The sequence below is a fragment of the Thermomyces lanuginosus genome (genome assembly GCF_041956635.1).
Source record: "Thermomyces lanuginosus strain ATCC 200065 unplaced genomic scaffold VTN49scaffold_24, whole genome shotgun sequence".
Taxonomy (NCBI): Eukaryota; Fungi; Ascomycota; class Eurotiomycetes; order Eurotiales; family Trichocomaceae; genus Thermomyces; species Thermomyces lanuginosus.
In genome coordinates this window covers 215312-229709 of record NW_027192358.1, presented here as the reverse complement: position 1 = coordinate 229709, position 14398 = coordinate 215312, and the positions used below count along the sequence as shown (strand labels likewise).

General features: G+C 52.0%; 6 protein-coding genes and 1 non-coding gene across 7 annotated transcripts; 5 read left to right on the top strand and 2 right to left on the bottom strand.

The window, feature by feature from the left end:
* Positions 1 to 64: 64 nt before the first annotated feature.
* Positions 65 to 1181, top strand: VTN49DRAFT_2004 (uncharacterized protein; the record flags this gene model as incomplete). The annotated part of the gene is made up of 3 exons (XM_069409682.1): positions 65 to 76; positions 199 to 1043; positions 1112 to 1181. The coding sequence occupies 3 exons, from the start codon at positions 65 to 67 to the stop codon at positions 1179 to 1181; spliced, it is 927 nt and encodes a 308-aa protein (XP_069269761.1).
* A 347-nt stretch (positions 1182 to 1528) lies between these two features.
* VTN49DRAFT_2003 (uncharacterized protein) lies at positions 1529 to 3069 on the bottom strand (the record flags this gene model as incomplete). Its single annotated transcript, XM_069409681.1, has 2 exons — positions 1529 to 2514; positions 2571 to 3069. 2 exons carry the CDS (start codon positions 3067 to 3069, stop codon positions 1529 to 1531), a joined length of 1485 nt encoding a protein of 494 aa, XP_069269760.1.
* Positions 3070 to 3918: 849 nt separating this feature from the next.
* VTN49DRAFT_2002 (uncharacterized protein) lies at positions 3919 to 4476 on the top strand (the record flags this gene model as incomplete). Its single annotated transcript, XM_069409680.1, has 1 exon — positions 3919 to 4476. One exon carries the CDS (start codon positions 3919 to 3921, stop codon positions 4474 to 4476), a length of 558 nt encoding a protein of 185 aa, XP_069269759.1.
* A 1468-nt stretch (positions 4477 to 5944) lies between these two features.
* Positions 5945 to 8269, top strand: VTN49DRAFT_2001 (uncharacterized protein; the record flags this gene model as incomplete). The annotated part of the gene is made up of 1 exon (XM_069409679.1): positions 5945 to 8269. The coding sequence occupies one exon, from the start codon at positions 5945 to 5947 to the stop codon at positions 8267 to 8269; it is 2325 nt and encodes a 774-aa protein (XP_069269758.1).
* Positions 8270 to 9419: 1150 nt separating this feature from the next.
* VTN49DRAFT_2000 (uncharacterized protein) lies at positions 9420 to 10880 on the top strand (the record flags this gene model as incomplete). The annotated part of the gene is made up of 3 exons (XM_069409678.1): positions 9420 to 9594; positions 9651 to 10021; positions 10080 to 10880. The coding sequence occupies 3 exons, from the start codon at positions 9420 to 9422 to the stop codon at positions 10878 to 10880; spliced, it is 1347 nt and encodes a 448-aa protein (XP_069269757.1).
* A 1370-nt stretch (positions 10881 to 12250) lies between these two features.
* Positions 12251 to 12322, bottom strand: VTN49DRAFT_t30. Its single transcript has one exon. It is a non-coding gene; the product is annotated as a tRNA-Arg (tRNA).
* Positions 12323 to 12527: 205 nt separating this feature from the next.
* VTN49DRAFT_1999 (uncharacterized protein) lies at positions 12528 to 12940 on the top strand (the record flags this gene model as incomplete). Its single annotated transcript, XM_069409674.1, has 2 exons — positions 12528 to 12530; positions 12614 to 12940. The coding sequence occupies 2 exons, from the start codon at positions 12528 to 12530 to the stop codon at positions 12938 to 12940; spliced, it is 330 nt and encodes a 109-aa protein (XP_069269756.1).
* Positions 12941 to 14398: the final 1458 nt, after the last annotated feature.

The following is a 14398-nucleotide window of genomic DNA, read 5'->3' as shown; positions in this document are numbered from 1 at the left end:
GCGCGTGCTGCTGAAGACGCGGATACTGGAGGGGTAATCATCAGCCCTCACTCGGGCGAAAAAGATGCATATTCTCGTATGTTTGCCTGAATTCGCCTTGAAAGACTGCTGCAGTTTGTTTTCATTGACCGGACAAGGAGCAATTAGCGATTGATTTGAGTTCAATGAGTAGCTGACTGATGGTTGGATTGTCGACAGGTTGTGAACGATGATGGACCGCCGTCCAAACGGCTATCGCCGTATGTCCGGCCATTGGTGAACGCACTGCAAGCAGCGGGCCATCGCGTGTCTGTGGCCGTGCCTGCAATGTCTCGCTCATGGATCGGCAAAGCGCATATCATCGAAGCACCAATCAAAGCCTCCTACGTCAATCCCGACACCTTCCGCGAGGACGGGACATGGACGGACGATGATTCGGCGAGCACAGACAATGACTGGGTCGTCGTCACCAACGGCACGCCAGCGAGTTGCACGCAGCTGGGCCTGTACAACCTCTTCACCGACCGCGGACCTATCGACCTCGTAATTTCCGGTCCCAACCATGGTCGCAACGCCTCAACGATCTACAACCTTTCGTCTGGTACCGTGGGGGGTGCACTGGAAGCAGTTACTTGCGGGAAACGAGGGATTGCGTTGTCCTTTGGAAGTAAAGAGGAGCAGCCGCCGGAGGTCATCGAGGCGGCGGCGCGCCTGTCAGCACGACTTGTGAACCACCTTTGGAACCATTGGGATGAGGGAGTGGATCTATACAACATCAACGTACCCATGCGCGCAGACGTCGAGAACCGCCCGGTCCTGTATACTCGTGCGCTTCCCAACCAATGGTCGAAAGGCAGTTTGTATGCGGAGGTCCCTGCACCGGAGAAGGCTCCCAATGAGAAAGTGAACGGGGATACTGGATCATCGTCAGTTCCAAACGGTGTAGGGCCGCACCGCCGCGAACGACATTTCCGGTGGTCTACAGAGCTATCAGACATCAAGAAGAGCCTCGCTGCGGCCGAGGAAGGCACAGATGCGCATACCGTTCTGAATGGATACACAAGGCAAGCCTTCATCAACCCCTTAGCCCTTCCAGAGCATCCACTAACTAACCAAACTTTCAAACCAACAGCGTCACTCCCCTCCTCGCGAATTTCTGGCATCCTCCAGGATTCTCTGGCGAAATCCATCTCGATCCCTGATTATGGAGCACCCCATATATCATTTGCTACGCGTTTTGCTCTTGATTGCCTTGTTGAGCGGTCCTTTTCATAGATAGACGGTTGATATGATGAATGGTTAGGTTTACTAGACTCTCGCATTGGACATGCGCTGGATGATAGACGGATACTCTGCGCCGCATGATATTGACAATATCGTCACAGAACAGATTAGCTTCGGTATCCAGACCAAACTAGAAAGAAGAGCCAACCAAAAAAAAAAAATAACCACCACCTGCAACACAGTAGACATAACGACGGACAATAAAACATCACCACGCATTTCATCGCATTAGGGTATAGAAATAAAGGACACATAACGTGATCAGTTACAGCGCTCGAGCGGCTTCGCCGGCGCCATCCTCTACAGTCGAAATCTTTTCCACGCGCATCTTGCCCTTGACATTTCCACCCTCGCCAACGCCCATGCGGCGGGCGACGTATCGTTGCGCGACAACACCAACGGCCAGAGAAATTGTCTCTTCCAGCCACTCGGCCACCCATTCCCGCGGATCAATGCCGCCGCTCTCAACAATCTCCGCAATGTCCTCGGGCACCGTGACGCGCGGGACATTGCGATAGTCTTCCGATTCGTCCTCGGCAGATGCCGGCGCAGGGGCATCTAGCCAGCTGATCCATTTCTGGGGAATGGACTGCGATATGGTATGATACGCGATCCCGTGCACCGGGTCGTGCAGGTATATCGCGAAGGAGATTTCATTTTCGGGTTCGTCGGCAACCTCAACGACCCCACCGGTCGAGCTTTGGCTCTCACCCGACGGATTGCTCTGGAAGAGCTCCTTGGATGGGGGCTGGCTGATTGCTTGGATCGCGAGAAAGATGTCGCTGCTTCGCACGGGGTTGGACTCGCTCAGCTCCGTGGTTGCTTGCTTGGCGGCCTCCTCAATCCCGCCTCGCGTAGAATAGAACTCATTCGCGTAGGCCTCCGCGCTGGCCCGGGCCAACTTGGTGCCTTCGACAATTCCTGCCACGGCGTTGATATTCCGTGGGCTCCCAGGGACCACGGTTCTCCACCAGGGCCCATCGTGCCAGCCAGCGGTAGAAATGCGGAATCTAGAATCGGAACTACGTCGCGGCGAGGATTCCTGGCCACGTTGAATGACCATCAAATCACCGCCTTCCACCTGGGACATGACACGAGAGAAGACGGAGTAGATCAACGGGTCCAGACTGGGGTACCCAGACAGGTCATGGGTAATGTGTATTTGAAGGCGCTCATGGGACGAAATCGGAGGGGCAATTGTTTGGATCAGGGACGTGAAGGTCGGCATAGCCAGCGTTCGCAGTTCACCACCTAAACGACATGACGGGTCAGTCTTGGTGCCGGCAATATCCCAGGGGCAGACCTACCAAGGTCACGGAGCGCGCCGACATTGCCCTTGACCTGCTCGGCCCACCTCTGTGCTTCCTCGTTCTTTTGGATTTCCTTTACTGCTGCTTCGGCATGTTTCATTGCGGCCGTGGCCGTGGCCGTCGCCGTTGACAGAAGACCTCCCCACCAACTGCCTCCGGAACTCTTCGACGTAGAATCCTTTTCTGTGGTTTTGGCATCGTCTTCCTTTGCTGCCGCAGAGGCCGGCCGAGAACTTGCTTCAATCGACTTGCGCGCGGTCGCAGCCTTCTCCTCGCTCGAGCGACTCGGGGTCTTTGATGCCCGTGTCTCGGATGACAAACGTGGGGTCACCGGTCGTTGTGCGGCGAGATCTTCGAGTTCGGCAAGCGGATCGTACTTGAGATCGTCGGTCGATGTCCGCGGCGCTTGCGTACTTGCTGTCTTCGCCGAGTCCAGCCCCAGGTCATCGAACTGAGCCAGCAGTTCGTCATTTGTTGGCTTGCTTTTGGGCGGCATGGTGGATTAAGGGGCCGTCCGGACTGTTTCAATCGGTGATTTCAGGAAATACGCTTTGAAAAGAGAATGAGCAGATCTTGCTCGTATGATAAGCGGTAAGAGGTAATCAACTTGCTATGAGCCGCGGTCGGCCAACAGTTTCTGGTCTTTGGGTGTACTCCGTAGCTGATGACTTGTGCCAAGACTTCAGTTTGGCCCAGCAACGGCGATGCTTGTAACCAGGCAGTTCAAGTTAGGATAGCTTGCGTTCAGAGCCAGACCAAAAAGTATTCCGTATAATTCCCCACGGTCTGGTCAAAGCGATCGCGACCGACATGTGTTAGCCTGAAATTAAATGAGGCGGAGGCGACCCGAATGCCCCAAAACATGGTAGAATAGCACTTGTACTGTGAAGTAGTACCTACCATTCTCCCTTCCACCCCTTAATTTGCACTGAATACTGCTGGAGCAGCCCTTACGCTATCGAAGTCTATCTTTCTCAAGCTTTCCCTGGGCGACGCTGGAATTGATACTATCGAGTCAGTTTTCAATTGCCGGGGTCGAGGATCGGTTCCGTCCGGACAGTCGGAATTGGGAAGCTCGGCTTTCACCCCGCGATTCTCGAGGGTTGAGTGTGGATCTGGATGTCGCCGAAGCGGAGTATTATTATGACCCGAGAGGGGCAGACAAGAGTTATAAACCCAAATTGATATGCCCCCTGCTTGATTTACTTGGATGATACAGACGTTGCAGCTTGAGTACTCCAGGTAGTACGACGACTCGTGGTAATGGGCTGAGCATTGACCGTTTCTGCTAACCACGACCCATTGTGCAACAGAAACAGACCATACCAACGCACCAGTAACCACCATGCGCATTCCCTACGTTCCCAATCCTCCGCCAACCTCTACGCCCGAGGAAGAGCAAATCCTAGGACGCGTGTTGGCCCGCCGCGGTGAGAAAGGACTGATTGCGCTGGATCGAGCGCTCTTGCACTCCTTTCCCGTTGCGGACGGCTGGAATGGATTCCTGGGAGCCATTCGCAACCGAACGAGCCTCCCCGCCGACATCCGCGAGATCGCTATTTGCCGCGTCGCCGTGCTCAACGGCGCCTGGTACGAATGGGACAGCCACTCGCCCATCTTGGCCGCTAGCGGATTCAGCGAGGAAGGGATGCGCATCGTTCAGAATGCACAACTTACCGGCGTGGAGCCCGAGGTCACGAGCGTGTTGAATCAACAGCAAACGCTCGTTCTCCGCTACGCCGATGCCATGACCAAGAACATTAAGGTGCCTGACGAGCTGTTCAATGAGCTCAAGGCCGTCTTCTCTGACAAAGAAATCGTCGAGATTACGGCCACGGTGGCCGCCTACAACTGCGTCAGCCGGTTCCTGGTTGCATTGGATGTCGGTGAGCGGAACCGGTGATGTCGCAGGCTGTCAGACGTGGGCCATTTCAGGACGCTCGAGACTGTCGAAGGGAAGAGTTCCTGCCCCGAGCGAAGGATCTATAAAATCACGTGATCAAATTCTGGAGACGGCCGAGAGGACGGAGCGGCAAAGACAAGCGCGGATTAGGTTAACAAATTCAAGCACCTTACCTGATTAGGTTAATCAGCACGGAGTTATGGAGAAGTCAAATCATTTCTGCTAGCCTAGTTCGGGTATTTTTCGTAATCTTGATGTTTGGCCGGGATTTTCTGAAAAGCGCACCGTGTACGATAGACAGAGCGCAATACAAAGGATGCTCCTGTCCAAGCTCCAAGCAGATCTGCAGAATAACGCGGTCCAAAATAGGCTGATTATCAGTGTTCGAACTAGTCTGGATTGGAAAACCTGAATCATTCATGGATCGGAAGAGGCACATAAAACATTTATGATGATTGGCTGATGGAGTCAATGATCGCCCAATAGGGTATGGCGGCAGCATGCCAGACCCGCCCTGCCTCCCGCTCACCACCAGAGCCCATTGTGGCTATTGTATTACTTCTGATTCTATACAACTCTGGTACGCGCTGCTTTTCTGCTCTCAAATCATTGTATTTACCTCTCCCCTCTGCATTCTCGTATGGCTGTCAGGACCGCGAATTGCCTCTGATTGTGGGATTTGGCGGTTTGGTCTCCCACTGGGCCCAGAGCGGACTGGCCATTTGCCGCTGGGGGTACACCTCTCGCTCTGCTTCAAGATTTCATCACTTTTTTCCACATCAGCAGATTCGCTGCGTGGAATTCGGTCTCATTCTGCACGGCCGGAATATCGCTTCTAGAGGATCTCTTTACTTTTCTCATTTATGCATTTTCCTCCGTGACGATTCTTACTGCTGATCCGTTCGGCTCGCCGAGATCGACGCCAGCTGGACTACTAACGAAACCGGGACATCCTGAGTTGTCTCGATTTCTACGAAGCAGATCAGAGACAGGATTGTCGTGGTTTAACTGAATTCTGTGTTCACAGGTATGTTTTGATCGCGTTTTCTCCTTTTCTCATCTACGTCAGCAGACTCGTTTTTCTGTTAGTCCTGCTGAACTCTGTCTCGTCCGCCCCCGAATGGTTTTTTCTGAATCTCCTTTTCCAGCCGCATTCATTCACCAATAATCACTGTCTTCGATGCAAATTTTGGCATTATTATTCTCTGATGACTCTTTTCATTTACTTGATCACTCTCTTTAATTTGTACCTTTTTTTTTCCCTTCACCCCTGTCTTCGGTCGATTGCTGCACACTTTCTGACATACTCCGTGTTCTCATCTGAGTTTGTGCCATTGGCGGCTTGGCATGACACCCCTAAGAAGATCACCACATCAAGCTAACTAACGGGGATCTATATAGATCGCACACACCCCAATTTGCTACTAGCCACTCAAAGGTCCCTGGCGTTGGACAACCAAGCCTCGCCATGTCTCCCGCAGCGGATGACATGGACGACTTTGACACCCAGTCGTCGCACGGGACCAATAATAGCCGTGGCTTGGGCTCTCCCCACAGCAACACTAACTCAATCGAGCCATCTATGAATCAAGCGAGCCGCTTGGTTCAGTGCTCGCATTGTGGCAAGGTCATTGAAAAATATGGTGAAAATGTACCCGATTCGGATTACGAAATTATCAAAGAACATATAGCTCGGGAGCATCCGCACATGGCTCGTTCGGAGGATCTCGATAAGGTCGATCCGGCCGACGGAGTCACGGCGGACTCTGAAACGGGCCCTGTAACGGTGTCTACGGCAGTCTCTCAGGCAGGGGACGGGGCCGAGCTCCTTGACGCGAATGGCGAATTGCCCGATAGCCAAGTCGCAACAGCAGAAGCGACGGAAGCCGAGAAAGAGGAAGATGGCGTGAGCGAGAGCGCGAACAACGCCGCACAAGACGCATCCAAGGAGACGAGTGAGGCTTCCCAAAAGAACGGCCTCCGGGATGACGTGCGCCAATCATTGCGTGCGTCGATTGAGAAACGCCTCGAGAAGGATTGGAATCTCCACGAGGTTCGTCGTTTCAATGAATCTTATGACGAGGAAATTGCAAGCATCGAGCAAACCTGGAATGAAGCATATAGTCGGTCGGCAGCCAGCAAAAAATCGGATTCGCCTGACGTTCCTTCTCGGCCGAACCCCTATCTCAAAAACAAAGTCGAGAAAGGCGAATTCTTGGAGATCACTCCTGTGGAAGAGTATCTGGAACTTTTGCGAGACCCAGAAAACCTATCCTACGAACAGCTGTATGCTGTCACTGCAAACGCAGCTCACGCCCTCAAAACGTGGCAAGATGAGTGGCAGGCGATTGACCGCCTAACGAGATATGCTACGCGGCACATGATGAAGGCGTCGGCAAACCCTCGTCGCACGGAAAGACCAGAAGTATTTGAAGACAAGAAGGAGGCGATGCTCTACGGCTATAAGCATGATTCGCGCGAGTTCATGATCGGCATTCAGGATCCCTTCATTCAGGGTGGTTTCCGACCCACTCCTTCGCAGCTCCGCAAAATGCGAACAGCGGCCGGCTCCAACAACCCGAACCCAGATGGCTGGAAGACCATTCGCAAATTCGGGATTGAGTACGCACCGAAATTCCAAGATCCTCCGAACCACGGCTATGAGGGAAAGATGACACGCAAGCGAAAGGCTGCTCAGTCGGAAGCCGCTGCCCTCCAAAGCATGGCTAGTGAAACGAACGGTAGCGCCACACCTGCCGTGGAGTCCGACCAGGAAGGCCGCCCAGCCAAACGAGTGACACGATCCCGCGCGGGTAAGGTTGTCGGAACCAGAGACGCTACTCAACGACAAGCAACCCCTTCAGATTCCGGTCGTCCAGTGTCGAGGTCGGGGTCGGGACGAGGTGGACGAGGACGAGGACGTGGTGGGACTATTCATCGTCCACCCTCAAGGGCCAGTACTGCTTCTCAGTCAAAGATGACGACCCCGGTCACGACTGCAGCTCCTGCTCCAACGGAAGTGCAGGCCAAAGCACCAGTCGCTCCGGAACCACCAGCAAAGGGTGGAACTCTTGTAATGGCACCCAGTACCACAGCTACTTCTACAGCTCCGTCAACAACCACAACTGCCCCTGCTGTGTCATCTACTACTCTATCCACGAATCCGGACGAAGTGCTTGATCCGGCGGAACTGGCACGTCGTCAAAAGATTGCCAACTCCAAGAATCCTCGTCGGACCGAGGCAATGCTAAACCATTGGGTTCGGTTTAACCGTGAGGGTCGCGTCCGCAATCCCAAGCGGACCAAAGCCCAGATTGAAGCCGACAAACGAGCAGAAGCTGAACGCAAAGCAAGGGAAGGTCCGAAGGAAGGCGGTCGCAAACGCAAAGCCAATGCGGCGGCGGCCTCTGCCTCCACCGATCTAGGTGGTGCCAATCCTCCCGCGTCGAAAGCACCTCGGCTTGAACCTGCTTCTTCAGGAACGACTTCTGGCGTGCAGCTGGCCCCCATTCAACCCGCTACGGCCACTACGACATCTGCCCGTGCGCCGCCGCCGCCGCCGCCTCCTTCTCTACCTCCACCGGCACCGCATTCGGTGTATGGTCATGCGCCAACTTACCTTCCACCGCTCCAGCCAAGCATCCCGCAGGCTCCAAATATGGCACCGCACTTATTACCGCCACCGCCGCCACCGCCGCCGCCGGGGCCTCCGCATCGGATGATTTGGTCGGAGCACTACCCAGTTTCATACTACGGTACAAGACCGCAAATGCCGCCTCCGAATCGTCAATGAGCAGCTGGATTCTGCCAGACTGTTCGGAGCCACCGGCTTTCTTAGCTGCGTGCTAGGCCTCTTGTGATTACTATGCATAACAGGAGCCTTCGCTTTATGTGGTCTTCTATGGTTGATGGTTCATCTGGAAGACATCTTATATATCCCTTCTATTATCATCTTCGGTGGCACAGGATCTGGTTGTACAGTAGCCATTATGGGGCGTTGGGGAAAAGAAAAAAAAAGGGTGTGATGGATGTAGGCAGTGTCATGGCGGGTTCTACTTCGGTCTTCGCAGCATGGAAATGGCGTTGTACATGAAAGGGGAGCTGATTTAAGTTGCTTCTTGTTCTAATTTTGCACGTTCAGTATTATCTTCATAAGCCGATCTGTATTATGGTCTGTACTATAAAAAATGATTCATCAGTGCCAGCTAAGTTGAGTCTATAATCCACATTTTCCTCCCAAATTCCGCAAGAGACTGGAATCACATCATTAGAAACAGTCCTGCCCAGTAGACACAGTTGAGAAACCGCCCTGAGCCATTTATATCCCGATACGAACTTGGGGCAAGTACACCCTCCAACATCTTGTATGAAACCGTCTCTAAATGTCCTCAAAAACTTTTGTGTGCTGGTTCAGTTTCCTCTAAATCGATCGGCCCATACCCATTCCAAATCGCCCATCTCCGGCACCGGAGGAGTAAAAGTGCAAGCACGAGTCTTTTTGAGAGACGGAGCGCAGCCTTGAGAACAACTAGATGAGGTCAACAGGATGCCGGTGGATGCCTTGCCCAAAGTCAGCATCAAAACATAAAAGTCCACGTGGAGCAGTTTCTCAACTGTGTGAACTGAGCAGAACTGTGTGTGAAATGGACCTCCGAGATGAATGAGCCGAGGGAGACAAGCTCGAGGGTAGCAAAAGGCTCAAGAATGGGGGTGGCTGTGGGCTCTTGCCTAAAGTGTGAAGTCACGTGACTTCTAATCGTTGGAGCTCAGCAAGGTCCGGCTGTGATCTGCGTGAAACAAGCTGTGTCTCCATGCTGCAGTTCGACGCTTCTTACTGACATCATATCCTATACAAACACCCTACAACTACATCCAGAACCGTTCAGTGCTAGCTGTCTTTTCTGAACCATATCGGGTGTCTTACTACCGGTTGCCAACGAACAATGGCGAAGGGAAAGAAAAAGAAGCGCGCATACCCTAGCCTCCAAGACCTCCTGGAGCGACCATGGTGCTACTATTGCGAACGAGATTTTGATGACCTAAAGATTTTGATTTCGCATCAAAAGGCGAAGCATTTCAAATGCGAAAGATGTGGGCGACGATTGAATACCGCAGGAGGTAGGTTACTGCCGTGAGGGAATCGTGAGCGCAATGAGTTACCAACGTGCGATTAGGCTTGTCCGTCCATATGAGTCAGGTGCACAAAGAGCAGCTGACTGCTGTGGATAATGCGCTTCCGAATCGAGCAAGTCTCGACATCGAGATCTTTGGAATGGAAGGTGTCCCGGAGGACATCATCCAGGCTCATAATCAACGCGTCATTTCGCGGTATCAAGAGGAGGAAGCCAAGCGGCGTGCGGCGACTGGAAACCCCCCCCCAGGGTCAGGAGGCACACCACGAAAGAGACCGAAGTTGGATATCTCCGACTTGAAAAGGCAGCTGGCAGAATACAAGGCCAAGAAGGCGGAGAAGGCCGCAGGGGGAGCAAATGGCACTGCGACTCCTGCAGCATCTGGGCAAGCTACTCCGGCGACAGGTGGATTTGTGAGTAGCGAGTATTATCCTGTGATACAATATGCTCTTGCTAATTGCGAATTTCCAGGGACAACCGTCGCAGTATCCCCAAGCTGAATCCCAGACGACAACTGCAGCGGCCCAAACAGCAGGAACTGCTGCTGCCGCCCAACCGTATGCTTATCCGCCACCGTATGGCGCTCCAAATCAACCATATCCAAATGCCGCAAGCCCTGTATATCCAGGTTATCCACCAGCCGGTGCCCCGTTCGGGTCTCCGCCTCAACTTCAGCCTGGGCAAACACCACCACCTTACGGCGCCACACCATCTCCTTTGCCGTTTGCACCACCAGCAGGTCAACCAGCACCAACAACGACACCACCGCCGAATATGCCTGGCTACGCTCCCCGACAAGGGAGTTTACCGGCGGCACCAGGTCTACCTTCGCGACCATCATTTGGCGCTCCTCCGGTCAATGCTCAACAGCCACATCATACTCCTGGTCAGCCCGCTTATACTGCTCAGCCTGGTCAGCCCAGTATGCCATTCCGAGAGACGACCACAACCAGCGCCGCGACTGCCGCGCAGATATCCAGCTCTGTCGACGAACTCGTCTCGGGCGCTGCCAGAGCTGCAGAGGAAGCGGCGAGGGAAGCCCCACAGAGTCCCAAGCCCGAACCTGGCGGCGACGAGAAGAAAGCGCGCAAGGCAAAGGTACGGCTGGTATACTCCGACAACGAGATCAGTCCGGAGGAGAAGATGGCACGGTTGCCGAGGTACGCGTATACTCCCGATCGCAAAGGCGAGACGGCCCTGGTGGACGCCACGATGCCTGCAGTGGCACGGCGGACGACGAACTCTGGCGATGTAATAGATCCTGCGGATTGAGCTTATGGAGAGTAAATACTTGTTTTACGATGTGATGCTGTTATCTCGGAACGTCGGGCAGTAGCAAACCGAAAATGTCTGTGTGAAGGCACTGGCGATGCCAAACTACATGAAACCGGTACGTTTGTCCTGGACTGAATTCAGGTTGGCGACATTATACATGGTTGGGAGGAAGAATATGATACCATGAAATAAATCTATGCGAATACTGGGATAAATGTACTATATAAGACCGATGCCAATGGGCCATGGACTGCGAATTTATCCCATCAGACTTTCATAGAGAAGAGTGCTCGGTACAAATTAGACAAGAGTAATAATAATACAGTGCAGATACTGTACCAAAGTAGCTCAACCTTACGGGTCAACTCCTGCTCATGGAGATGCTCAATTTTCCGACAAATCGTTCCAAATCATGCCTACTCTCGCTGGGGATATTTTAAACCCTACGAAGTACTCCTTGGTTTCGAAGCAATTTGCATCAAAACATGCCAATGCGTGCCGGAACAGAACCACAAGTACTGTTTCGAACTGTAACAATAATACAATCAGACCAATCAGTGCCATAGAGAGGCATTGCGTTGACAGGAATCGGATCGTATCGAGCATGCCAAGTCTGTCAGAGACCGATAACTTTGACATGTCTGTGAGGACTTTGACATTGACAGGTACTGACGCGTTTTGACGGTGTTTTGATAAATTTTGTCAGGTCTCTGGCACGACTCTTAACTGTTTTGACAAGTCTGTGAGAGGATGCAAAGCTTGACAAAGTCATGACAAGGCATGTCAGCACATGTCAAAGTTTTGTCAAAGCATGTCAGAATATGTCAGAATCATGTCACGTCATGTCATGTCATGTCATGTTATGGTACGCCAATGTCGTCAAAGCCCGCCAAACCATGTCAAATTGTCAAAACTTGTCACTGCCTGTCAAAGCATGTCAAAGTACCTACTAGTCCATGCCAAGTTCAGATTTATATATGGTAGCAGCTGTAGGGCTCGTAGGTCAGAACCAAAGTCAAGTTATGGCCAAGAATACTCCGCATGGTGGCCGTCCGCAATACATGCTCCCAAGATACTACAGTACGGAGTATATATATATTTCAACCCTCTCAGGTACGGCATGCACAGGTTGAAATCAACTCGACTTGAGGAATCGAACTCAAACCAAGCAGCCTCGTACGTAATCCACACGAGTACAGTCTCGGAAACCATTCAGTCATCGAGCCGCTATATTTGCTTCACATTCAGAGGCGCAAATGACCAGGGGCAGGGGTTGCAGTACATAGTTCAAGCAGTAGCGAAGCTTGGATCCGATTGACCGGCTGCTCAAAACCGAAAAAAAAAGAGAAAAAAAAAGTTGAACCGATCGATCACGGCGCGACTCGAACACGCAATCTTCAGAGCCGAAATCTGACGCCTTACCATTAGGCCACGTGACCGAACTTGTTGGAAGTTTCCTGTTAAATTTGTCACCATAAGGAAATTTTCCGATGACTTGCCGAGGCAGCACGCTATCTTATCGTGCTTGCTCTGGAGTTGCATGACGATGCCGGAGCTCGTTTCAAAAAAGCTCCGACTATTCAACTCCCCGGATCAACCTCGTACTCACTGATTCAGACCAGAGAAAGCCTCGTTTTTACCGCAATGGTAAGTGTATCATCTACTGCCTTTTTGACAATTATCTAGTAGCAGCGAGCCTTTCGACTGATTGCCTACTCCCACTCCTCAAGCCTTCGTCCGACTTCACCAAGAATTCCGCTGGCGTGCTCTCGCTCCTCACCTCCACCGGAGGTGTCATCGGATACGCCCGCACCCGCTCTGTCCCGTCAATTGCGGCGGGCCTTTCGGTGGGTGCGCTGTACTTGCTCAGTTTCTTGCGGCTGCGGGATCAGCAACCGTACGGTGAAGAACTGGGACTGCTGGCATCGACGGTTTTGGGCGGAGCATCGGTGCCGCGAGCAATTCGGCTCCGGAAGCCAGTACCGATTGCTTTGAGTGTGTTGGCGACGTATGGCCTGGCGGTGTTTGGGATGGCGTATCGAGACAAGAAGCTTTGAATGATTCCGAGTCCTCCGCCTGTCATAAGTGCATTGGCATTGTCACGGGCTCATGGATTCATGCCCAGGTGGTTTCGACTACATGTGTAATAATAATGACAATCTCAACTCCCATACTTGCACCAAAGACATTGAATGTTGATCCACTGGCTGGGTTAGCCGCTGAAGATCGTAGTGCAGAGTTTCCTCAGCGCACGAAGGTAACAGCCAGATAGACATCACAAATTTGTCGCAGTCATGGTACTGAAGGCAGATTGTTACGGTGGTCGCCGCAGCATCTTTGAGCGGGAGGTCTTTAAGGAAATCTGAGGGGTTTCAAAGACAAACTCTCATGAAAATCGTAACCATGTGCCCCAACTTCTCGAGCAGTTCACGCACTGAGGTCCCAAAGGAGACCATATCTGCTTCGTATTCGACGTGCTAGGCAATCTCCTTTACATTCAAGTCGTCAGATTCAAACAGGGTACTAGATGGCCAGTGAGAGTAGTGAAAGTGATAACGCGGTAGCTTTCCCTCGCCTTGGATATTCTGCAAAGAGAGTTGGGAGTAGTTCATACCGGTACAAATACTAAGCCTCGAAGGCCAATGCAGAGCTGATATTCATTACCTTAATGGAGATGTGCAACCAAGAAACATACTACTTGAGCTGGAGGATTCAAACAATGCTATATCCCAGTTACTTGTCAAAAGTTTCCGATGAGAGTTTGCAGACGAAAGGAGTCAAAACACCTCTTGGAAAGCCATCCCGACATCACTCGTGTCGGAAATGAGAAACCTGCATGTTAGGTTGATCGACTTTGGTGTCCGTAAGTAATCTAGCCATTTCCCTTCGCTCACGGGACTCATTTTCAATGTGTTGCCTTTTGGCGGGACTATCATCTGTCGAACTTGATCCAGTCGCCGGCCTTGGGCCCGCTCGAGTTGACGATAATCGCTTCACCGGATACTGGCGTTGATATATGGAGTCTCGGGTGACCTAGGAGAGTATGGAGTCAATTTCCCATCGATTCTAGCCCACATTGTTCACCAGATTTTGGAGTTATTTTTCAAAGCCTAGACATTTGCTAGGCAACCATCGTCGGATAGGATGCGGACGGTTGAAGATGACGACTTAGCAAAGATAATCGAAGCTATTGGTCCGTTCTTCTTGGTTTCATATAAAGACAGGGACGTGCGCTGTAGATTGGCGATCAGGTAAGCTCTTTGATCTTATCGCACTTTATTCCCCTTCGAATTCTCTACGTGCATCCGGTCATCCTTGAATTTTTGATCAGATGAACCAAAGAGCAATCTTCGGGACCTGTCGATGTGCCGGGCATGTTAGAGATTGACCCCGAATCACCAAAATTCGCAGTGGAGCTGTAACAGCACGAATGCTTCATCTGTAGAATTCATCAAGAAATAAAGTAGCCTTCTCTGAGGACTCCCTTGACATTCTACTGCTTGAAGATTTCCGCT